Raw genomic sequence first — 22434 nt, 5'->3', positions numbered from 1 at the left:
GGTCTGCTCATCATTTGGTTGGGGGGACCTGGAAAGTGTGGGAAGGGTGGGAAGAGTCTTGTGTTCATTGGGGCTCCTCAGCCATTTCTTGCTGTCATTGATCTTAACTGTCCTTATGTCTGTTCTCCATCCTTTCTGCTGTCCTTTCAGTCTCCTAGTTCTTGCAGATTTTGAGCTATCTGGAGCTTTGAGCTATCTGGGGCTCTGATGTCAAGGAATGGCACTGCAAGGCAGGTAACAGTGCCCTTAGGTTTGGGCAGCATTCCTGCTGACCAGGTACTCCATCTCCAAGCCGGGTTGATTTTTCCTGCCTCCTCCACTGAATACCCCCTCCGTCTTCCTCAGCGTTCTGTTTGTCTAGGCACCTTACTCAGAGATCCTTCCTATCCTGTCTTCCCCATAGGAGGGGGTTGTAAGTGTGCTGCTCATTTATTTCACAGCTGTTTATTGAGCTGATCATAATGCTATGCCTTTAAATAAGAAAGACAAGGTTTCTGCTGTTTGGGGGAGGCAAATGATACACTCACAAATAATAGCAAATATTTGTATTGTGGTTGCTATGTGACAGGCACAGTTCTAAGTGTCTATAAATTCTTCATATAAATTAACACATTTAGCCCTCACAATAACAATGTAATGAGGCAGTTTTTATAGTGTTCTCATCGTACAGTTGCAAAACTTGAGGCACAAAGGTTAAGTAACTTGTTCACAGCTAGTAAATATCAGAGCCAAGATTACAGACCCAGGCAATATGGGTCCATTGTGCTCTAAACCAAGGATCATCAAGCTATAGCTCTCCTGTGGCCAGTTTTTGTATAGCTTGAGAGCTAAGAATAGTTTTTATATTTTTAATTATTGAAAAACATCAAAGTAATAGTATTTTGTGTCATGTGAAAATTACATGTAATTCAAATTCCAGTGTCCACAAATAAAGTTTTATTGGAACCTAGCCACGCTAGTTCATTCAGGTGTAGCTGTTTACCTGCTGCAAAGGCAGAGTTGAATAGCTGCTGCAGACACCGTATAGCCCACAAAGCCTGAACTATTTATTGTCTTCCCTTTTACAGAAGAAGTTTACCAACCCATGGTGTAAACTACACTATCCTCAAAAAAATTAACTGGCTAATATCAGAGAGATAAATACTATGAAGGTACTAAAACAGGCTGCTTTGTAATAGACTTGGGAAAGGTACTTTATAAAGGATGATGGAGAGAATTCTCCAAGAAAAGGTGGCATCTGAACTGAGAATGGAATGACAGACAAGTTAGGCAGGGTAACGGTGTGTCAGGCAAATGGATTAACAAGGTAGAAGGCCCTGAGGCAGGACACGGACAGATTTAAGAAACAAAAGGAAAGCCCATTATTTGCAATTGTAATGAAAGAGGGCGAAAGCAATGGAAAGTGAAGTTGAAGGGAAACAGGTGCCAGACAGGCCATGCAGTCCCTATGGGTCAGGAAAGTCCTTTAAATTTCATTCTAAGGTCAACAAGATGCTGAGAAAGAGTTTTAAGCAAGAGAGAGGCATGATCCCACTGCTCTGTGAACAGTGGATTATTAGAGGAGTGGAGTCCCAAACAAGCATCAGGAGATAGCTGACGGGAGCCTGGGTTGGAGTAGTGCCAGTATCTGAACGTCACTGCATGGGCCAGAAGATGCCCATGCATCCGTGAAGCCAGGGTCCCATGCTGGCAGGGCTAGAGAAGGAAGTCCAGATCTTGCTCCACCGCTGAGAAAAAATGAAAGAGGGCCAGACAAGGCTTACTATCATGGTTCACCGTTGCTCCTCAGTTCTTGTCCCCAAGGAGACAAAGAATTGAAAAGTAGAGATGATGGCGAAGCCAAGTAAAATTTTTAGTACACTAGAGCGGCGGGCTGGAGTCAGAACTAAGACCCGGATTCTTTAGGGGATGGTCTCTTTTATTAAGCCCTAGTCAGAAGGCGCCCTTTGCCTCTTCGAATGACAGGGTGAGGTAATTTGATTGACAATTTTAGTCATACCCATTTCTCTTAGTGCACCGTGTATTTTCCCAGAGTGCACACATAAAAGGGGAGAGAATGTGACGGTGGTATAAAACGGCAATGTAGATTTTATGCTGAGATTATAGTAACAGTTAAGTGGGGGCAAGTTATTGTCTAATTGCGCTTGCGTGGTGATCTGATTGCACCAGCGAGCCCTGGACTTTTCAGATAAAGAATTTGTCCCTCTTCAAGTTCTGTTTTCCATCAAGTGGGGCCTCTCCAACTGGCCGTGGACTGGGCGGTTCTTTCCCTCCAAATCTTATCTTCTCCTACCTCTCATATCTATTTTCCTACCTAACAATACCACGGTCCCAGGCAGAGCAGGGCAAGAAGAGAACCGTGGGCGGTCCGGAAGCAGGGCAATGGGAGGCGGGGCGTCCATAGGCGGACACCGGCCGGGGTAGTGGGCCTACGGGATTCGGAAGACCAGGAGGCCAGCACGCCCAGCGTGGGAGGCGAGGCGGGGAAAGAAAGCGGAGGAAGGTAAGCGGGGTGGGCGGAGGCTGGGGGTGGGCATCGAGGGACGGGCTGGGAAAAGAGAGGCTGGGAGAGGTTAGGAGCTCGGGAGACTGGGAGGCGGGGGCGGAGGCGCGAGGAACCGCCCCTCTCGGGCTCTAGGGGGATCCCCGCCGGCGTCACCTTCTCACCCCTTCGCCCTTTCCTTTCCCTGGTCTGTCCCCGCCTCCTCTAGTACCTCCACTCCCCGCTAGCCAGGAAGGCCGTGTGGGTAGCGAGCGCTGCTTTCGCTTTCCCTTCCCGTGCCCCCTCCTCGTTCGTCGTGCGGCGCTCGGCCCCTCGTCCCGGCCATGGCCACGCTCAGGGGCCAGCCTGAAGCCCAAGCCAAGGTGAGAGTTGCGGGTTCGAGGAAGAGCCCATTACGGAGGCGTGGCTCCGAGAGGCTGAAGGAGTCCGTGACCCGCCCCCCGGCCTCTGGCGGGAATGAGGGTCAGTAGGCGCCCACGTGAGCCACGGTGCCCGGGGTATACAGGCAAGGTCTGCCTGCTGGGAGAGGCGGCGGCCGAGGTTCAGCGGGGTGCAGTGAAGCGGAGAGCTGGTGTGGAGGGGAAGTCTGCTGGCTCGGAGCCCGGGGCCACACACCGCGGGGTGCGGGACCTGCCCTGCCACTTCTTGGGCAGCTCCACACCGCGGCTCCTTCCTTGCCCCAGTCGCAGAGGGTCTCTTAAGCCCCTCACGCAGCCCGGGAGACTTGAGGCATCAGTTCTCACTTGAGCCACTTGCTGTTAGCCGCCAGGAATGTTTTCAGCCCCCAAATCCAGCCGCATGGGGTTCCACTCCACCCTCCCCAACCCCACCCCACAGGATGCACCTCACCCTTCCCCGGATCCCCAGAACCCTAAGGGAACGGCCGTCATAAACTGGCCATAAAGCCCAATAGCTGAAGGGCTCCTGTGTCTCACAGGTGGATGTGTTCCGGGAAGACCTGTGTGCCAAGGTAAGATCTGCGCCATCAGTATCTCACTCTTACCCAACTCCCACTGCTCAGCCCTCCCTCGTTAGACAGTGTCAGCAACTGCTTCACTGCCTAGGAAGGGAATTTGATTCTGAGCCTCACCTCACACACAGACAGAGAAGCTGCTCGGGAGCTATTTCCCCAAGAAGATTTCTGAGTTGGATGCCTTTTTAAAGGTACTGGGCTGGGGCAGGAAGCTAGAACATAGAGGCCAGGGGGAGAGCCTGGGGGGCCATGAAGAGTGAGGAGGTGAGAGGGACACCCTTGCCTCCAGCCCTCCTCCCACCCTGCACCAGGAGCCAGCTCTCAATGAAGCCAACCTGAACAATCTGAAGGCCCCATTGGACATTCCAGTGCCTGATCCAGTTAAGGACAAAGAGAAGGAGAAGCGGAAGAAGCAGCAGGAGGCAAGCTGGAAGAGCTGGGAGGAGGGACCTAAACACGGGGGGAAATCAGCCTTACACTTGACACCTTAGAGCTGCTGTCTCCCCGCAGAAAGAAGATAAGGATGAAAAGAAGAAAGGGGAAGATGAAGACAAAGGTACCACTAGGGTGGATAGGCACTTGAGTCTTATCTCCCAGAAGCTCCTCCCTAAGGATTCCTCTTCCCTGCTCCTCATACAGTCCCAACCATGTGACTGACCCGTTGCTCTCTCCCTAGGTCCTCCCTGTGGCCCAGTGAACTGTAATGAGAAGATCGTGGTCCTCCTGCAGCGCCTAAAGCCTGAGATCAAGGATGTCATTGAGCAGCTCAACCTGGTGAGCTCTTCCACTTCCAGCTGCAGGCTTCTGGTCAAATCCTTCATCCTCCTTGCTCTCTGCCAGTTAGGGCATAGCACCTGCCAGGTCTTAGCAGGAGAGGGCACGGCAAATGAAGCCAGAACTCCAGGCCCTAGGCCTCAGGATGGATCTGGCATACCTCCACCCATTGTGGGCAGGGAAGCAGAGGATAGGAACCTGGGAATTGGGTTGGGGGCTGATAGAGTTTTGATGCCATTCCCTCCTCCCAGGTCACCACCTGGTTGCAGCTGCAGATACCTCGGATTGAGGATGGAAACAATTTTGGAGTGGCTGTTCAGGTAAGAGTGCTGCCTCACCTCTCTGCCTTCCTTACCTCTCTAGTCCATGCTGTTTCCCACTTTTCCTCTTGCATTCTTTCCCCAGGAGAAGGTGTTTGAGCTGATGACCAGCCTTCACACCAAGCTGGAAGGCTTCCACACTCAAATCTCTAAGTGAGTGACTGCCCACCTGCATCCACACGAATACTCTGCCTTTGGCCTGGAGAGAGGTCTGGCTCCCTCCTCCTCCTCCTCCTGGCTCCACACCCTTCTATTTTCCACAGGTATTTCTCTGAGCGGGGTGATGCCGTGGCCAAAGCAGCCAAGCAGCCCCATGTGGTAGGTGAGGTCCAGGTCAGGGTGCACAGTGGGGAAGGATCTATTTGAAGTCAGGCCTGACCTGAGTCTCCTGCAGGGTGATTATCGGCAGCTGGTGCATGAACTGGATGAGGCCGAGTACCGGGACATCCGGCTAATGGTTATGGAGATCCGCAATGCTTACGTGAGGAGACAAGGGCAGGGGTGGGCAGAGGTAGCTTTCCCAAGCCAGCTACTCCCTGACCCTGCAGGCTGGGGGTAAAGGGTGACAGAGCTCAGCCTCTCCAAAAGGCTAGTAATGGGGCATAGAGCCAGTGGAGCCTGTGGCTGACCCCCAATCCTCCCTGACCTTGTAGGCTGTGTTATATGACATCATCCTGAAGAATTTCGAGAAGCTCAAGAAGCCCAGGGGAGAAACAAAGGGAATGATCTATTGAGAGGCTCTTCTCATTCCGTGGTGGGTCCAGTAGAGACCTTCCTATCTTTACAGGGGAATCCAGATTTTCTCCCACTTTCCACCTATTGAGGTTCCTCCTTCATCTTGCCTCCCAGGCATAATAAATAACGTTATACCATTGCCCATCAGCCCAAGTCTCTTTATTGGATCCTAACCACCCCAGCATGGATCAGGTATTCTCATTGGTGGGACCATCCCATTGGGTGATTTGGGTATTAAGCTGCTGGTTGGTCCAGTCCTGTCGGATGTCATCAAGGTGGCAGTCAAAGTCCACAAGGTGCTGGTGAGCCCGGCCCTCCAACAGTGCTCCCACCATCTGCCGTGACTCTTCCCAGTCCCTCCACATTACTCTGAAATAATAACCCCTTTCGAGATCAAACTCAGCAAGCAGTAGGGCCAGATATTTGGCAAAGGTTAGGGTCTAGAGAAGGACTCTTGGGGCAGGATCAAGGACAGAGAAAGCTCAGGCATTTTGGGCTACCAAAAAGTGGAGGGGGAGGGGGGCACTCACAAGTTCTTGTCCTTGGGGACCCAACAGAGACCATGGTTCTCCAGGACGATGACTGGGGGCACATGAGGCTGAGGTACAAGTTTCTGATTATCCAACTGTGTGGACAAGGAAGGACAGGTGAGAGTTTCAAGGATCCCCCTTTCTACTTTCTCTCCGACTCCCCTTCCTGACACCCAAGCCTCACCATAATAAGTACTGCATCAGGGAAGAATTCCACAATCCGCTCAGTCATTTTCAAGGCCAGGCGCCCAGGGCTGTGTAGAGGGAAGATCAGAAAATGAGGAGCTGTAGGCAGACCCAGTCCATCTGAGCTGGACCTCCCAGGTCATGTAGATGTGGGTGCAGTGATGGCCCATTCCTGTAGCTGGCCTGAGAGGGTTAAGGCCCACTTGATGCTTCACAAACAACAACTTGATGCTTGAGTGCTGTGGGAAACAGGTGCTCAGACACTGCTGGTGAGAGTGGCAATCAGAGGTGGTTTTTTGGAGGGTTATTTGGCATAACCACCCAGAGTTAACCTGTATACATATGCTGACCTAGAAATTACACTAACAAAGAACTTAACATAATAACAGGGCAGTTTATAAACAAAAATTGGAAACAACCTCAATGTGTAATGTAAGGCATTAAATTAATCATGGTGCATCCATATTCTAACTATACAGCTGTTAGGATAAGGTAGAACTTGGATAGAGATGGGAAAATGAATTTATTAAGGAGGAAAAAGCATACAATATGTATAATTTGATCCAGCTATATGATTATTATCTAAGTAGGTAACTTGCTATATATAAAAAAAGAAACTTCCCTTTTTTAAAGTTGCTGGTTGGGTTTCCTTTGTGTTCTAGAAGGACTTGGGGGCACCTCAGTTAAGTAGGTGTCAGCCTGTTCTTTACACCGTTACCTTCCTCATCCCCAGGGCAGCTCCTCTAGAGAGCTCCTTTATATTTCTTCGTATTTCCTCACCTCCAGTACCCAGCCTGTGCCTGGTACACAGCCCCTGCTCCTAAGCCTCTGATCAAGGAAAGATGGAAGGAATGACAAGAGGTGTTCTCTTGATCTCCCACAGCATAACCCTTAGCCTTCTGCCTCTGGCTACCCCACTCACCTCTGGTTGTCCAGAGCTGCATTGGCATGGTAGTACCCAGCCACTACCAGCCCGGCCTGCGCGCCCCACGCATCCACCTGCCACGGGGAAGGGGCCATCAATAACTAAGTCGTGCTGTCCGCCCTATGGGTGCGCACTACTGCTAAGATGCTGGGGGATGGGCTTGGATTAAGGGTGTGAGGGGAGGTTCGCGGTGGTCGCTGGGCGTCCAGCGGCGGCACCTGGTTGAGGGCGACCTCCAGCATGACGGACAGGGCCAGGTGCCTGTGGAACAGGGGCACACAGTCGGTGAGGCACAGGCATTCTCCAGACCGCAGCGCCGGCGCCAGCAATAGCCCGTTGACCGCGGCATGGGGGTATCGTGCGGCGTGCAGGCACATCTTCACATAGGCCCTGGCTGAGATCTCCACCTCTCCCATGGCGAGCGGGGGGTCCCAGCTTGCGTCGGCGAAGCCCGCTTAGGCGCTGCAACACCTTCTTTTGGCCCTTCCTCGTGGCCCCTCACTTAGGATCGCCGAGGACTCTGACTCTGCTCGAAAGTAGCCCGCCGGCTCCGGCGACCGGCCCGCAGAGGCCCGGTCGCGGTTGCATGCTGCTGCCCTGAGCTCCGCCTCCACGCGCCCCAGCGTGCGGCCACAGACCTGCGTCTATCTTCACCGCCCAGAGCGGGCATCTCTAAGCTATACCCGCTTCTGGAGTCCCGCCCATCTGGCGCTCTTTGATAGGTCTGGAGGTTCTCATTTAGTCCAATCATCCGCCGCGTCCAAACCCTGCCCCGCCTTTGTCTCTCTTGAAAGGGAAAGTACTGGCAGATAACTGCCCGCACTCTGATTGGCTAGGCTACTGGACTTCGGCTCCGGATTGCCGGATGGCTTCGTCTGTTGTTTGTGTCGCTAGCCCCCACAGGCAATGCAAAGCCTGCAGGGTGCAGCACCCAGCCCCGCCTTGCGTGTCCCGAAGCGGTGGATTTTCGAATGAAGCAACAAAGCTTCCTGCCTTGCTCCTACTACTACTATGGAATGAATGGATTTGTATTCTAGACCGGCTCTGTCACTCACTATGAGCCATGTTACCTTTGCACCTATAAGATATCTGGCCCTTGATTTCCTAAAGGCATTATCTGTAGAACTAAAGATGGCAATTGGCTGAAAGAGGGGGGGAAAAGGACAAAAAGAAAAATTTACAGTCCCATCCCTCCCATAATGTCCTGCATTGTTGTTTCCTTCACCATGAAGCCTTGTTTTTTTTTCCCCTCCCAGTACTTTAAGAGTCCAACCATTCACCCATAATTATGTGAAACTTCGTTGTCCCTCCAGGGACAAGGCCCTGGTGCATGAGCGAGATGAGGGAAGGAGCTGACAAGGAGGGCTGTTCCTTTCTTCATTCCCTGACCAAAGCCTGAGTGCTGTACTCAAATGCCACCTCTTCCAGGAAGCACTCATAAGACACCATGGATGGAAACAATCTTGTGAAATTCACAAATATGGGTCATCTCCATGGCTGCCCTGGTGTGTAACAGTTTCTATCCTGTTGTTTGGGATGACTTAAGAACCAGGATGGGCATCTGATTCAACTTTGTCTTCTTGGTGCTCCCTCCCTTTCCCACCTTTACATTCCTGTTCAGTGTCTGGACACAGGTGGCATTCAATAAATGCTTTTTAAATGAATGAACACATCTGAGGTAATCTACACAAAGTATAGGTTATTTATTTTCCTTCTAGTCCTGGGCTCAGTACATAGATGGCTTCTCTTCACCTTTTGGGTTGACAATTTTCTCCAGGTTGCTGCTGATGATATGATAAAGCTCAGCCTGGAAGAAGGCCAAAAGAGCAGCAGTGAGGTTCTTGGCCTTTCCCCTGCCCCCATCTACTTCCCTTAGAGGCTTACTCCTCACTCACATAGAAGGCCCTCAGGTCCAGTACCATGGCCCTGAGCTCCCCATAGGCCGCCTCATCTCGCTCATGCACCAGGGCCCGGTAATCCATCTGGGATATGGGAGGCAAAGCTGAGTCAACCCCATGGGAGGTTGGGACATTAGCCTGGTTTCCTCATTTAGGGTATAGGTAGCTTGAGGATGAGCCCCTTCTCAGCACCAGGAAATGAAATCTCAGGATCAAGCAGAGAAAGAGGTCAAGGTTTCTAAGCCCAAATCAGTTTTCCTAGGCAATACTTTTGACTTAATATTCTCCACATTGGGAAGGTCAGAAACCAGGCAAAGAAGACCTCTATCCCCCCATCCTCACCCACCCCAGCCTCAGCTAAAGGCTGGTGGGCTATCTACTCACTACATGGGTTTCCTTAGAGGCCTTGGCTACAGCATCCCCCCGTTCAGAGAAGTACCTGCAGGAAGCAAGGGGAGTAACCACAGGAACCAAAGGGCATTCAGATGTGTATTCCCTCAAACCCTTCCCCAGCCCCCACCATCCTGATGAGGCTGCCCAACTTTGAAAGTTTCAGAGAAATCTCCTAGCAGCATGCCCCACCCCATGCTGGCCCTCCAGCTGCCCTCACTTGGAAATGGTCGTCTGGAAAGCTTCCACTTTGGTCTTGACTGCATTCACCCTCTCCAGCACCTTTTCCTGAGGTGATGAAAGAGATAGGAGGCAAAGAAAACACTTTATGTCCTCCCTCCTTCACCCTCCATCCCTCTCCTCCTCCCAGTTCATTGTCTCTCCCAATTCTCAATGTCATCACACACCTTTTTCTTACCTGGATTGCCACACCAAAGTCATTCCCATCCTCAATCTTGGGGATCAGATGCTGGATCCATGTGATCACCTATGTTAAGAGGTATCATGTAGGAATCATTGAGCAAACTTACTGGATTCTTCCTCTGACTGCCACTTCCCAGTAAGTTATAGATAATTGAGCTCTTCTTACATGCCAGTGACTGTGCTGTGTATTATATATCTAATTTGATCTTCAAAGCAGCCTTTCAAGGTAGATATTCTTACTGTATATTCTTATTTTTTAATGTTTATTTACTTAACAGATAAAAAACTGAGTCACAGAATGTCTAAGTGATTTTACTTAAGGTTAGCAGTATGTAAGTGATAGAGTGAGGATTTGAGCCCAGGCAGTCTCCCTTTAAGGCCTAAGTTCCTATACCAACTCACTATATCCTTGTACCTGCACTCTGTACCAGCATAGCTTCTGATTTTGGGGATGCCACTGTGACATCAGAATGAGGAGAACAAAAGGTATCTAAGCACAAGGCACAGAAGGAAGTTTCCTATTTCAAGAACAGTTCCCCAAAGGAAGGACCTGAATGAGGTCCTTATTGAAGGTCCTCGGAAAGAGACCAGGGCATGACCTGGCTTGTTTTCTCTGTTTCCCCCAGTTCCCAGGCTTACCAGAATGCATTTTTCTTTGAGAGTCCAGACTTCTGGCTTAACCAGGGCAAGAAGGGCCAGGAGTTTCTCATTCCCAGGGAGAAAGCCGCACTTAGGGACTGTGAGAAAAAGGGGATTCAGGCCCATTCTCATCCAGCAGTCAATGTGCCATTTCAATTTCCCAAGCCACCCCTTCCTCTCTTACCTTCTTTCTTCTCCTGCTTATCTGTTTCCATCTAAGGTAAAAAGTGGGAAAGTAGCTTTAGAAAAGTACTGGAGACCGTCATCTCCAACTGGGTTTATAAACTGGGTTCCTAGTCCAAGCCCTATCCCTGAGTGCCTCACCTCATCATCCTTGGGTGGGGGATCTGGTATGGGAATGTCCAGTGGACCCTGAAGAGAGGTCAGGTCAGCCACGTTGAGGGAGTCCTCCTGCACAGAGCTCACTGTCAGGGGCTGCCCGGCGGCCTCGTCCCTTCATCTTGAGTCACACAGCCTTGCTTCCCACCCACACAACGCACCCATCCCGTCTCCCAACCTAGGCTCAGGCCTCATACCATCCTACCATTCCCAGTCCACAACTCACAACTGTTCTCTGCATGCTGAGGCCAGCTGTTAGCTAGAGAGGGTAGGTAAAGAGGAGAGAGGCCATGGGATGGGGCAAAAGGGGCCCACAGTACTCACTTGCAAGAGTTGATTCAGGTATATGATTCTCTGTGGCAAGAATCTGTAGAGGAATTCCTCAGCCTGTGGGTTACATTGCAAGGACTGGGGATCTCACAACATGCTCAGTGAGATGTCTGAGAAGTGGGACTGGGAGTGTTCTTGGAAATTACTGAATCCAGTACTTCGATTGAGGAAACTGAAGCCCTAAGAAGGGAAGAGATTTTCCCAAGCTGGTAAGTGGCAGAACCAAGGTGAGAACTGTGGTATTCCTGCCTTGGGACAACAGCTTTCATCGCCACACCAAAAGAGGGGAGAAGAAGTGGCAGATGTGGCAAGAGTATTAAGAGGGATCAAATTAAAGGTAAAGATCGATAATTAGGAGTTTATCTTTGTGGAAGGTCTGATAACTGAAGGAGAGCCTAAAGTGGGTGTGGGGGTCACTCCAAGAAGCTGTTACCCTCAAGTATTAGTCTAAGATTCTGAGTCAAATCGCTTGAATCCAGAATACTTACCTCCTGGAAAAGGTTTTGCCTGAAGACATCCACCTGCACAGAGAGCAGTACCCGGATGTTAGTTAAGGGTCTCGGTTGTCAAGAGTAAGATCCCACCCCCAACAGGGCTGCCCTCCAACTTGGCTCAGGCCTTTCCAACCACAAGCTAGATTCTCCCGGAAGCCCACGCTCAGTGCAGAGACTGGCCAAAGGGTAGGAATCTGGGAATCCCCGGCAGAAGTGAAAGCACTAGAGAGAGATTGGGGGAGTTTTCTGGCACGGCCATGGTCCCCTGGAGCACCTAGCTTGGCCTCCATCCTGGAGGGCTCCCCGATCCCTTCCTGGACTCCTGTCCCCCCGATACCTGTTTGCGGGCTTCCCCGCTCAGGTGCACCCCACAAGGCTTGGCCATGCTGCTCCAGTTGCTAGATCTCGGGTCTCCCGGCTCGCGGCCGAGGCTTTCGCTTTCACTCCCCACGTCCAGGCCCGCCCCCCTCAACCCCGCCCCTTTCTTCTTTTCCCCCTCCCCTTGGCAGGCCGCAAACTATAGGGAGCCGCTCAGCCATTCTCCGCTTGTTGCGACTGGAAGAGGCGGTGCTGACTCGTTCACAAGCCCAGGAACAGTCCGAGGGAGGAGCCGGAACATGTGGGACGGCGGAGATTGAACAGGGGCTGTCCCTTGGAGTAGGGGAGGGGCTTGCAGAGAAGGGTAGGGCCGTCCAAGGCAAGTCCGGTGTTTGGGTGAAAGTGATGGGACAGTGGGAAAGGTGCTCAGTGGTAGGGTTCCCCATAGAAAGCTCAACTGCAGGGAAGGGCCGGGGAGGAACCAGAGAGGGTGGGAGAAGTAGTAGGAGGCCTGGAGCTGAGAAAGGCTAACAGGATATGGAAGGGAGCAGGCGCGCTGAGGCTTTCTCCGGGAGGGCACCCGGCCTTCAAGACCAACTGGAGAAGGGACGAGATTCCTTTAAGTGGAGCTCAGGCCCGCCAGAGTTGAGTTCCCCGCAGAGTGGGGCCTCACCGATGGGGACCGGAGCATGGCTGACTGCTCTGGATAGAGAGGAAGGCTTTGAAGGAAATAAGGTATCCCCAACGCCTGGTACTATCCGAGAGGGGCGGAATCAGCCTGGGGGGAAGCAGAGAAGAGCCGTACAAAGGGATTTAAAGCCGAGAGCTCTGGGGGCGGAGCTATGGGGCCAGAGCTATGGGGCCATTTACCCTTGTCATTGGCTGGGACCCGGCCTCTTATTCACCCCGCCCCAATCACGTGACCCCGCCCTTCCTTAACTTGAATCCCCACCCCTTCCCCTGAAACTAGATCTCAATCCCGCCCTCTTTCCGAGTATTTCCTGTTCCCGGCTAAGCCTAGCGAAGGTCCCGGGCGGGAGAGTGACTGTGGGTGGCTTGAGTGACCCGGGGCAGCTGGGACCGGGTTGGGTAGCAAAACCTGACACCAGGAAGGAAGGACGGTGGGAGGTCTGTGCACAGCCTGCGCCGATCCTGGAGGGCGGCGGGGCTGGGGCTCACTCTGGTCTCAGGATGCCAGGGGAGGCGGAGGAGCAGGCCTTCCTGGAAGCCCGCGAGGAGCTGGCCAGAGCGCTGAGGAGGGATTCCGGGCAGGCGTTTTCCCTGGAGCAGCTCTGGCCGCTCCTGGTCACTTCTCTGCCGCCAGCAGCCCGCTACCTGCAACTGGACGCCGCACGCCTGGTTCGCTGCAACGCTCATGGAGAGGTGAGGCCCGGTCCCGCTCGGAAGCGAGACGTAGGACCTGATGTCAGGGCGGGGCTCACAGCTCTGCTTTCTGCTTCCAGCCCCGAAACTACCTCAACACCCTGTCCACGGCCCTGAATATCCTGGAGAAATATGGCCGCAACCTCCTCAGCCCTCAGCGGCCCCGGTACTGGCGCGGGGTCAAGTTTAACAACCCTGTTTTTCGCAGCACGGTGGATGCTGTTCAGGTGAAGCCTCTGGGCCCCTTTTGGGGAAAGGGACTTGGCCTGGGCTAGGGGTTGGCTCGAAAGGGCCTGAGGCTCTGCTGAATGAGGGGAATCCAGCCCTATTGGGAAGAGGACCTGCTGGGCAGTGACTGGTTTGAATGTGTGTCAGGGGGGCCGGGATGTTCTGCGATTGTATGGCTACACAGAGGAGCAGCCAGATGGGTTGAGCTTCCCTGAGGGTCAGGAGGAGCCAGATGAGCACCAAGTTGCTACAGTCACACTGGAAGTACTGCTGCTTCGGACAGAGCTCAGTCTGCTGTTACAGGTGAGGTGTCTTTAGTCCAGGGCTTAAGCACCAGGGCTGGGGAGCCCTGCCTAACTTCAGAGCCAGCCTGGGGAGCCCCTTGCTTCTAAACCATGGGCACAATCCCCACAGCAACCTGGGAACACCCAGTACTGTTCTCCCTGTGAATGTTGAGGGTCAGGGCTTTGAGAGAGGGCCTTGCTCTAGGTGGGGACTCTTTTCATCTTGCTTGCAGAATACCCACCCAAGACAGCAGGCACTGGAGCAGCTGCTGAAAGACAAAGTTGAAGATGATGTAAGAAGGCAGGAATAGGGGTTGCATGGGGGTGGTTCTGGGCCCTGGTGAACAAAGGGGACAGAGGTTGTGGGACTCTGTGTCCCCAAACATTTGTCTGTTCCCTGCCCTTTCTCCTCAGATACTGCAGCTCTCAGAGTTTGCCCCCCTGCTGAGAGAGATTGCTCCTGGCCCCCTCAACACACCCTTTGTCCCAGGTATTATTGGTCCTATATTGGGGGGAGGGGTGTTAGTAGACCATATTGATGGAAATTTGGGGCCCTCTGGCTATCTTGGTTGATTTCCTTTATTTTTTAAAAGAGATTAACATTGTTTCCTTGAGGTCAGATAATGTTGAAAAGTAGTATGTGATTTGTCTTCCTCCACAGTAGATTCAGATATATCTTGGTCTTTTTCAGAAAGTTAATCTGTTCTTTCCTCTTCTCCAGGCTCCACTCCTGGTCCCTGCGTCCTCTGTGGTTCTATCCCAGGCACACTGCACTGCTCAGCCTGTAAGCAGGCTTTGTGCTTAGTTTGTGATCGCCTGTTCCACGGGCACCCATCCCGTGCCCATCACCTCCGCCAGACCCTGCCTGGGGCCGCCCAGGCCACACACCTGAGCACTAGGTGAGAGGCCTTCTTTTCTGGGTGGGAGTGAAATTGAAATAACTTATAATGACTTAAGTATCTGTGTGCCATAGTCTGTGCTAAAGATGGTTTCATAGAGGACAAGCAGCAGGTTACTGCCCCCAGGAGATCGTAAGACATACATTCCAAGCAAGTGGCAGTCACAAGGTAGATCACTGTGGTGTGCAAATAGGGACTAGGAAGATGCAACCCAGTCTGAAGGATCAGCTAATCAGTTGACAGTTTTAGGCACTAAATGGGGCAGACCCATTTTACTATGGGCCATGCCCTAAGTTAGGGGTGTTTACTAGCAAGATAGGAACTTTAAGCCACCATTTAAACATTGAGCAGCTTATAGATATGGAAGCATTCTAGACAGAACATGTGCAAAAGCCAGAGCCTTGTCTCAGCATGCAGGGAATGAGGGGTGCCCAGGGGTAAGGGACTCAGGTCATGTTGCTTTTCCATTCCAGCTTACCTGCCTCAGCTCCTCCGCAGCCTCAGCCAGCCTCCCTGCTGGCCCTGGGAGACAGCTCTGTTTCTTCTCCCGATCCTGCGAGTGCCCGTCTGCCCTGGCACTGTGCTGCCTGTGCTGTGCTAAATGAACCGTGGGCGGTGCTCTGTGTGGCCTGTGATCGGCCCCGAGGCTGTAAGGGGTTGGGGCTGGGGACTGAGAGTCCCCAAGGAGCTGGGAGCCTAGAACCTGAGCTTGCACGGGGTCGCTGGGCCTGCCAGAGCTGCACCTTTGAGAATGAGGCAGCAGCTGTGCTGTGTGCCATATGTGAGCGACCTCGGTTGGCTCAGCCTCCTAGCTTGGTGGTGGATTCTCGGGATGCTGGCATTTGCCTGCATCCCCTTCAGGTAATCTATTCCTGGCTTTCCTAGCTCTTCATCTGCACCTGTTACCATAGGCCATTCTCTTATTTCCTCATCCCCTGTTTTCCTTTAATTCCCCGTTACCTTCCTTCCAGCTCCCTGTATTTCCATCTGAGCCTCAGCCAGCTTTCAATGGGATAATTCTTTCTGCCTTCCCAGCAGGGGAATACTTTGCTCTCCTCTGCCCAGACTCCAGTTTGGTACTGTGTTCACTGTACCTTCTGCAACTTGGGCCCTGGCTGGGTGTGTGCTATGTGCAACCGGACCAGTAGCCCCATCCCAGTACAGCACACCCCCGAGCTACATGTCACCTCTTTGGAAGAGCGACCGCCTGAGCCAGGGCCTCCACGATGCCTCAGTGGCCCCCTGCGCAGTTCCTGTGGAGACACGGAGAAGCAGCGCCAAGACAAGATGAGAGAGGAAGGTCTCCAGCTTGTGATCAAGATCCGGGTGAGGATTTGGGCCTGGAATGTGATGAGGCTGAGCTAGTGGGGGAAGGGAAAGGCTACAGTTGGTTAATACAAGTTCTTGTAAAACTTGTCATGGTTAGCAGCAGCTGCCTCTTACTGAATCCTTTTACATGACAAGTACACTAGACACTGCTCAGATGAGCCGTATGTCTGAGCTCAAAATGCTTACTATCGGCATTTTGGTTCAGATTGAGGGTGGGTGGAGAGTGCCCATCGTGACAGGCCCTGTGTCTGGGTGGGACTGTGCCTTAGGAAGGTGAAACTGCAGGTGCCAGTCCAGAGGAGGTCTTCTCGGCTCTGCAGTACTCGGGCACTGAAGTACCCCTGCAGTGGTTGCGCTCAGAGCTGCCCTATGTGCTGGAGATGGTGGCTGAGCTGGCTGGACAGCAGGACCCAAGGCTAGGTGCCTTTTCCTGTCAAGAGGCCCGGAAAGCCTGGCTAGATCGTCACGGCAATCTTGATGAAGCGGTGGAGGAGTGTGTGAGGGCCCGGCGGAGGAAGGTACCTGCTGTGCTGGGACAGGGTTGAGAGTTGTGGGTCTCAGAACCTCTCACACTCTCCTCGCTTGCTCTTCCCTCTTCGCTACTCTCCACTCTCCCTGCTCGCAGGTGCAGGAGCTCCAGTCCCTAGGCTTTGGGCCTGAGGAAGGATCTCTTCAAGCATTGTTCCAACATGGGGGTGACGTGGCACGGGCCCTGACTGAGCTACAACGCCAGCGCCTTGAGCCCTTCCATCAGCGTCTCTGGGACAATGGCCCTGAGCCCACCCCTTCCTGGGATGGGCCAGACAAGCAGGTGCTGGGAGGAGGTGAAGAGGCCACTTAGTGGGGAAGAGGGAAAGCTGAGGGGTAGGGCCCCTGGGCTCTGATAGCCACTTCTCCCCATTCTACCCAAATCCCATTGCAGAGCCTGGTCAGACGGCTTTTGGCAGTGTACACGCTCCCCAGCTGGGGCCGGGCCGAGCTGGCGCTGTCACTGCTGCAGGAGACACCCAGGAACTATGAGTTGGGGGATGTGGTGGAAGCTGTGAGGCACAGCCAGGACCGGGCCTTCCTGCGCCGCTTGCTTACCCAGGAGTGTGCAGTGTGCGGCTGGGCCCTGCCCCGCAACCGGGTGAGCCCCTCTTCGCTGTACCTGGCCTGGGAATGCTTCTGTTCCCTTTGAACCCCCACTCTGCCTGTCTCTGGTCCTGTCTTTGCTCTGCAGTTGTCATGTGCCCTGAAGGTTTCTAGGAAGGGGAGGGCAGGAATAGGCCACATACCTACCCCCCTTTTTAAAGGTTTTATTATGGCAAATTTCAAACATACAGTAGTAGAGGAAACTATAACAAATTTTCTCTTCCATCCCTCACCCCTCAACCATATGTCTTCATCACCAAGTTTCAACAATTACCAATGTATGGCCTACATAGATGGAGGAGTATTTTGAAGCAAATCTGAGACATCTTATAGTCCATCTGTAAATATTTCAGTATGTATCTCCAAAAGATAAAACTCTGAAAACACAGCCACGAATACCATTGTCACACCAAAAAAATAATTACCACAATTCTTTAATGTCATCATCAAATATCCAGGTGGTACACATAGGACCCTCCTATCTCCTGAGCCCCCACTTCAAGTCAGCAGTGGTAGTTCTTTAGCCAAATACAGTCCAGTTTATTTAGGCCAGCTGTGTTTTATTTTGTTTTGTCTTTACTCTTTAAAATAATTGCAGATTTTCAGGAAGTTGTAAAAATAATACTCTTTAAAATAATTGTAGATTCACAGGAAGTTGTAGAAATAATAGAGTCCTGCATGCTCTCTACCCACTTTCCCCAAGTGGTGATATCTTATATAATTATAGTGCAGTATCAAGACCAGGAAATAGACACTGATACAAAGTTAGTCTGCAGACCTTGTCATTGTTCACATGGATGTACAGTACTGTACAGTTTTATCCCATGTATAGATTCACAGAACTACCATCAAAACCAAGATACCATTGTTTTATTGCCACAAAGGAACCCCCTCATGCTACTCCTTTATAGTTATAACCTCCTTTCCTCCTCCTTTCATGTGGCAACCACTAGTCGGTTCTCCATCTCTGTAGTTTTGTCATTCCAAGGATGTTATTTGTGTGTTTCCTTTTAATTGAAAGTGAGTGCCTTTGGAGGGCATTCTTCTGTTCACCTTAGGTCTCACCATTGCCTATTTTCTTCCACGTTAAGTCTTCAAACATTTAAGTTGTATGCCTGGTATTTGAGGTTGCTACCTGCCCAGTTGTTAATTAGACCCTGTTTCTCAGTGGACACCTGTTTACTGCCCCTTCCCCAGGTTGACAGCTTCTGACATTCTCCTCACCCTCTCTCACTGTCTAGATGCAGGCCCTGACATCCTGTGAGTGTACCATCTGTCCTGACTGCTTCCGCCAGCACTTCACTATTGCCTTGAAGGAGAAACACATCACAGACATGGTGTGCCCTGCCTGTGGTCGTCCCGACCTCACCGATGACACGCAGTTGCTCAGCTACTTCTCCACCCTCGACATCCAGGTACTACAGTCCCTGGGACTCAGGGTGCCCTGGGCTTTGAATAGGAACCCTGTCCACATATCATTTCTATATCCTGTCCCAGCTTCGAGAGAGCCTAGAGCCAGATGCCTATGCACTGTTTCACAAGAAGCTGACTGAGGGTGTGCTCATGCGGGACCCTAAGTTCTTGTGGTGCGTGCAGGTATGTGGCCTGCCAGAGTTGCTGACAGGGGCAGGGGTGGTGCCAGGTCAGGCCTCAGATTGCTTTATGCTCTCCTGCCCACAGTGCTCCTTTGGCTTCATATATGAGCGTGAGCAGCTGGAGGCAACATGTCCCCAGTGTCACCAGACCTTCTGTGTTCTCTGCAAGCGCCAGGTGAGGCACATTCATCCTCTCAGAAATACTTGCTGAGCTACTGGCAGGTACTGTGTTATCTCAGGTGGTCTGCTCTGCTAGAGAACAGAACAGATATGAGCTCAGGACTCAAAGAGCTCACAGACTAGTATTGGGGTAGATGGGGAGAAGGAGAGAGGAAAGAGGGACGAGAGAGAAAAGGTGGAAGGATGAAGGAGGGAAGAAAGAAAGGTGACGAGGAAGAAAAGAAAGGAAGTGAAGGATGGAGCAAGCATAATTACACACTGACTAAAGTTCTGTGAAGAAAACTAATAGGAATTTGAGCTCAGCAATGAAGTAATGGACCTCCTAAAGGTAGAAAAGTCAGACAAGTCTTCTCTAAAAATAGTTTAATTTAAGCTTAAGTCTGAAAGTTAAGAAGAAGCCAATTATGCAAAGAGTATTTGGGACAGAAAGAACAACACATGGGAAGGCCAAAATGATAAGAAAAGGGTTGTGTGGCTGGATCCTCAAGAGCAAGGGGAGAGTGGCAGGCGTTCAGAGAGGAGCTAGTTGCCAGGTCAGGAGAGCCTTGAGGCCAAATGAGGAAGGTATTTGCCTTTCATTATAAGACTAAGCAAGGGACGATACTATTTCATTTACCTCTTAAAAAGTTTAGCATTTGATACCAAAAAGTTGCATCAGTGTTATGAAACACAATAATAAAATGAACACCTGAGAGCATACCACCAAACCTAAAAACTAGAATACTCCCAGTACTGTTGAAGCTGCTTGACTTACCCTTTCAAAGGCACTTTGGCTGCAAGGTAGAGAATGGACCATAGGGATGCAGGAGTGGAGGCAGAGAGACCAGTAACCAAGGCAAGACCTGACCTGGCCCAGACTATGGTGGTCACAATAGGGGTGTAGAAAAAGGAGACAGGGTTGAGATAGGATTGGGGGTGGAAACCAGAATTGCTGGTGGATGTGTGGTGGTATGAGGAAACAGAAGAACCAAGACTGGCCCCTTGGTTTGGGATTTGAGCAAATGGTGGATGCTGTAAATTAAGCCAGGGCCCACTGGGTATGTGTGGAGGGGCCTGGGGTGGAGCTCCCAGGTGATGCTTTCCTTCTGGCAGTGGGAGGAGCAGCACCGAGGCCGAAGCTGCGAGGATTTCCAGAACTGGAAACGCACCAATGACCCAGAATACCAGGCCCAGGGACTGGCGATGTATCTGCAGGAAAATGGCATTGGTAAGGCTGCCCCACTGGCCTGTTTGCCCAGTAATACATCATTGCCTGCAGCCCTCTGCCTGAGGGCCTGGAGAAAGAGTGGCAGCCCTGACCTGCTCTGTCTCTCAGACTGCCCCAAGTGCAAGTTCTCATACGCACTGGCCCGAGGAGGCTGCATGCATTTCCACTGCACCCAGTGCCGCCACCAGTTCTGCAGTGGCTGCTACAATGCCTTTTACGCCAAGAATGTAAGCCCTGAGAATGGGGGTAGAAGGGACACAGGGAGGGGGCTGCCATCGGGTATGAGGGACAGAGGCCTCTGGGGAAGAAAAGAGAAGAGGGTGTAAAGGAGAGAAGAGGAGGCCAGTGGGGTGTAAAGCACCTGTCTGTCCCCTTTCCCCCTCTGCTTGCTCCAGACCCTCCAATGTCTCCATCTTCCCCCATTCTTACACTCCTCACAAAGGGGTTCCTGAGAGGCCAGGACCCCAACAGTCTCCATCTTCCCTTCTCCCATCTGGGTTTCCACCAGAAATGTCCAGACCCCAACTGCAGGGTGAAAAAGTCCCTGCACGGCCACCACCCCCGAGACTGTCTCTTCTACCTGCGGGACTGGACTGCTGTCCGCCTCCAGAAGCTGTTACAGGTCAGGAGTGGCCAGCCTGGCTGGGTTTGCAGGTTGCCTAGGAGAGGAGGCCTGGCCGAGGGTGGCGAGAAGGGAAATTCAGGGGGCTGGCATCAAAGGGAACCTAATCCCCATCTGTCTGTCCCTCCTCAGGACAATAACATCATGTTCAATACAGAGCCCCCAGCAGGGGCCCGGGCAGTCCCTGGAGGTAAGTATTGAGATGAGTCCTAGAGAAGGGGAGAAGGTGGGCTGGGCTTCCACTGTGAGACAGGCAAAGGAGAGGCTTGGGTGTGCTGTGAGACCTGGGCTCAAAGCCCATCCATCCTATGCCACTTGTTGCGTGCCCTTTGGTGAGTTAACCTCCCCAGGCCTTATTTCTTCCTCTGTAAAATGGGGTTAATATCCACCTTGCAGTTAAGCTGTTTTACATAAGACCACATTAAAGCACATGGCCCCTCAATACTAATTTTCTTCTCCCATTCCCAAAGGATAATGATTCATTAGTTAACTAAGGGAGTATTTAATGAGATTTGGTAGTTACACTATTTTAGGTTCCATGAGGGCCACAGAAATATTTTACGTGTGATTCTAATCTACCCAACTTCTTCCCATCTAGATAGAGTAAGACTTTTGCAGAATAACTAAGCAAGAACTGAATCACAACCATAAGAGTTGTCTCAAGGGAGCATGGATTATGGGCCAAAAGCCAGCTTTGATAAAAGCAGGGACAGCAAGGTTCCTGCTTTTGTATAAGCATTGGGCTGCCACAATTGCATCTCTGAGTACCCCCACCACCACCACCACCACTGGGAGAGCAGGGTTTTTGTCCCCAGTACCCTCCCTGGGGGCTGCCTCCCATGCCACCATCAATATCCCAGTTCTCCTGGGGCTTTGTGGTCAATGGCCTTCTCCCAACAAAGTGTTCCTTCCTTCCCTCACTCCTAGGTGGCTGCCGAGTGATGGAACAGAAGGAGGTTCCCAACGGGCTCCAGGATGAAGCTTGTGGCAAGGAGACTCCGGATGGCTATGCTGGCCTCTGCCAGTGAGTGCCAGGCAGGGCATGGAGTGTGGCTGGGGAGAGAGACAGGAGCACTCAGGGTATGCTCAGGCAGTAAGGTGGGTCTATAGGATCAGTAGGTCCTGCAAAGAGCCCGAGGGAGGGGCTCTCTGGGCCAGGGCATGGATAGGTAGCAGCCAGCAGCATGCACAGGCTGCCACAGGCAGTCTTGCTCATCTGAGAATGCCAGTGCCCAGCGAAGCCCTCAGTTAAAATTAGCTGAACACAGAACACACACTCTGCCTTCTCATCAACCCAGGGCACACTACAAAGAGTATCTTGTAAGCCTCATCAATGCCCACTCATTGGACCCAGCCACCCTGTATGAGGTGGAGGAGCTGGAGACAGCTGTCGAGCGCTACCTGCACATGCGTCCCCAGCCACTGGCTGGGGAGGATGCCCCAGCCTATCACGCCCACTTGTTGCAGGTAAGTCTTTCCCCAGTGCTCCCCATGCCTCTGACTCCATGCTCTAGAAGTCCCCTCTCCAGGCTTTGCCTGAGCTCCAGGCTTCTAGTTTCATCATCATCTCTCTCCTTCTGCAGAAGCTGATGGAAAAGGTGCCCTTGGGACAGAGTATCCCCCGCAGGAGGAAATAGCTGAGGGCAAGGGTCCTGGCCAGGTTTCTGTGGCCCATCTCCCTCAAGAACCGCTCCAGCACCAATAAAGAGGCATCTCCTTGCCCAGGCTTCTTGGTGGTCCTTCTTCCTGGCCCCACCATCTGGGGGCGCCAGGGAAAGGGGGGTTGAACAGAGCTT

The 22434-nt window shown here is 52.1% G+C and overlaps 4 protein-coding genes across 10 annotated transcripts; 2 read left to right on the top strand and 2 right to left on the bottom strand.

Annotated features, from left to right (window-relative positions):
- Positions 1-2336: 2336 nt before the first annotated feature.
- On the top strand, positions 2337-5444 carry PSME1 (proteasome activator subunit 1). Of its 3 annotated transcripts, XM_017649962.3 has the most exons (12): positions 2345-2503; positions 2712-2865; positions 3441-3473; positions 3605-3667; positions 3788-3898; positions 3987-4032; positions 4153-4250; positions 4502-4570; positions 4656-4723; positions 4834-4888; positions 4965-5051; positions 5224-5444. In XM_017649962.3, the coding sequence occupies exons 2-12, from the start codon at positions 2827-2829 to the stop codon at positions 5302-5304; spliced, it is 750 nt and encodes a 249-aa protein (XP_017505451.1). In that variant the 5' UTR covers positions 2345-2503; positions 2712-2826; the 3' UTR covers positions 5305-5444. The 3 variants fall into 3 exon arrangements, with proteins under 3 accessions (XP_036873253.1, XP_017505451.1, XP_036873252.1); XM_037017358.2 differs by lacking the exon at positions 3441-3473 and having other exon boundaries at positions 2337-2503; XM_037017357.2 differs by lacking the exons at positions 2345-2503; positions 2712-2865 and adding an exon at positions 2942-2965.
- Positions 5445-5449: 5 nt separating this feature from the next.
- Positions 5450-8487, bottom strand: EMC9 (ER membrane protein complex subunit 9). Its single transcript, XM_017650441.3, has 5 exons — positions 7165-8487; positions 6944-7020; positions 6020-6089; positions 5836-5930; positions 5450-5674 (listed from the first exon to the last, which is right to left on the bottom strand). The coding sequence occupies exons 1-5, from the start codon at positions 7360-7362 to the stop codon at positions 5494-5496; spliced, it is 621 nt and encodes a 206-aa protein (XP_017505930.1). The 5' UTR covers positions 7363-8487; the 3' UTR covers positions 5450-5493.
- Positions 8488-8624: 137 nt separating this feature from the next.
- On the bottom strand, positions 8625-11947 carry PSME2 (proteasome activator subunit 2). Of its 2 annotated transcripts, none has more exons than XM_017650153.3 (11): positions 11797-11947; positions 11454-11486; positions 10960-11022; positions 10621-10668; positions 10481-10511; positions 10297-10394; positions 9653-9721; positions 9455-9522; positions 9229-9283; positions 8842-8928; positions 8625-8753 (listed from the first exon to the last, which is right to left on the bottom strand). In XM_017650153.3, the coding sequence occupies exons 1-11, from the start codon at positions 11842-11844 to the stop codon at positions 8673-8675; spliced, it is 681 nt and encodes a 226-aa protein (XP_017505642.1). In that variant the 5' UTR covers positions 11845-11947; the 3' UTR covers positions 8625-8672. The 2 variants fall into 2 exon arrangements, with proteins under 2 accessions (XP_017505642.1, XP_017505567.1); XM_017650078.3 differs by having other exon boundaries at positions 10621-10707; positions 11797-11946.
- Positions 11948-12754: 807 nt separating this feature from the next.
- On the top strand, positions 12755-22358 carry RNF31 (ring finger protein 31). Of its 4 annotated transcripts, none has more exons than XM_037017344.2 (21): positions 12757-13160; positions 13241-13387; positions 13536-13691; positions 13906-13965; positions 14087-14162; positions 14394-14571; positions 15045-15432; positions 15610-15897; positions 16170-16418; positions 16526-16711; positions 16823-17029; positions 18276-18449; positions 18532-18630; positions 18715-18804; positions 19902-20016; positions 20125-20243; positions 20459-20638; positions 20771-20828; positions 21566-21662; positions 21937-22105; positions 22222-22358. In XM_037017344.2, the coding sequence occupies exons 1-21, from the start codon at positions 12969-12971 to the stop codon at positions 22273-22275; spliced, it is 3282 nt and encodes a 1093-aa protein (XP_036873239.1). In that variant the 5' UTR covers positions 12757-12968; the 3' UTR covers positions 22276-22358. The 4 variants fall into 4 exon arrangements, with proteins under 4 accessions (XP_017506211.1, XP_036873239.1, XP_036873237.1 ...); XM_037017342.2 differs by having other exon boundaries at positions 15607-15897; XM_017650555.3 differs by having other exon boundaries at positions 12759-13160; positions 15607-15897; positions 20525-20638.
- The last annotated feature ends 76 nt before the right edge of the window (positions 22359-22434 follow it).

The sequence above is a fragment of the Manis javanica genome, chromosome 8, assembly GCF_040802235.1.
Source record: "Manis javanica isolate MJ-LG chromosome 8, MJ_LKY, whole genome shotgun sequence".
Lineage (NCBI taxonomy): Eukaryota > Metazoa > Chordata > Mammalia > Pholidota > Manidae > Manis > Manis javanica.
The sequence above is the reverse complement of the archived record's forward strand: the minus strand, read 5'-3'. Positions and strand labels throughout refer to the sequence as shown.

Excerpts from the sequence above, each read along its gene's own strand:
- PSME1 (XM_017649962.3), top strand. The coding sequence starts at position 2,827 with ATGGCCACGCTCAGGGGCCAGCCTGAAGCCCAAGCCAAG. Across the intron at positions 3,668-3,787 it reads AGTTGGATGCCTTTTTAAAG|GAGCCAGCTCTCAATGAAGC; the intron begins GTACTGGGCTGG and ends ACCCTGCACCAG. Across the intron at positions 4,571-4,655 it reads ATTTTGGAGTGGCTGTTCAG|GAGAAGGTGTTTGAGCTGAT; the intron begins GTAAGAGTGCTG and ends TTCTTTCCCCAG.
- EMC9 (XM_017650441.3), bottom strand. The coding sequence starts at position 7,362 with ATGGGAGAGGTGGAGATCTCAGCCAGGGCCTATGTGAAGATGTGCCTG. Across the intron at positions 7,021-7,164 it reads TGGAGGTCGCCCTCAACCAG|GTGGATGCGTGGGGCGCGCA; the intron begins GTGCCGCCGCTG and ends TCCCCGTGGCAG. Across the intron at positions 6,090-6,943 it reads GCAGCTCTGGACAACCAGAG|CCCTGGGCGCCTGGCCTTGA; the intron begins GTGAGTGGGGTA and ends CCCTCTACACAG.
- PSME2 (XM_017650078.3), bottom strand. The coding sequence starts at position 11,844 with ATGGCCAAGCCTTGTGGGGTGCACCTGAGCGGGGAAGCCCGCAAACAG. Across the intron at positions 10,512-10,620 it reads CCCCACCCAAGGATGATGAG|ATGGAAACAGATAAGCAGGA; the intron begins GTGAGGCACTCA and ends TTTTTACCTTAG. Across the intron at positions 9,523-9,652 it reads ACTTTGGTGTGGCAATCCAG|GAAAAGGTGCTGGAGAGGGT; the intron begins GTAAGAAAAAGG and ends TCATCACCTCAG.
- RNF31 (XM_037017342.2), top strand. The coding sequence starts at position 12,969 with ATGCCAGGGGAGGCGGAGGAGCAGGCCTTCCTGGAAGCCCGCGAGGAG. Across the intron at positions 13,692-13,905 it reads AGCTCAGTCTGCTGTTACAG|AATACCCACCCAAGACAGCA; the intron begins GTGAGGTGTCTT and ends TCTTGCTTGCAG. Across the intron at positions 21,663-21,936 it reads GGCTATGCTGGCCTCTGCCA|GGCACACTACAAAGAGTATC; the intron begins GTGAGTGCCAGG and ends TCATCAACCCAG.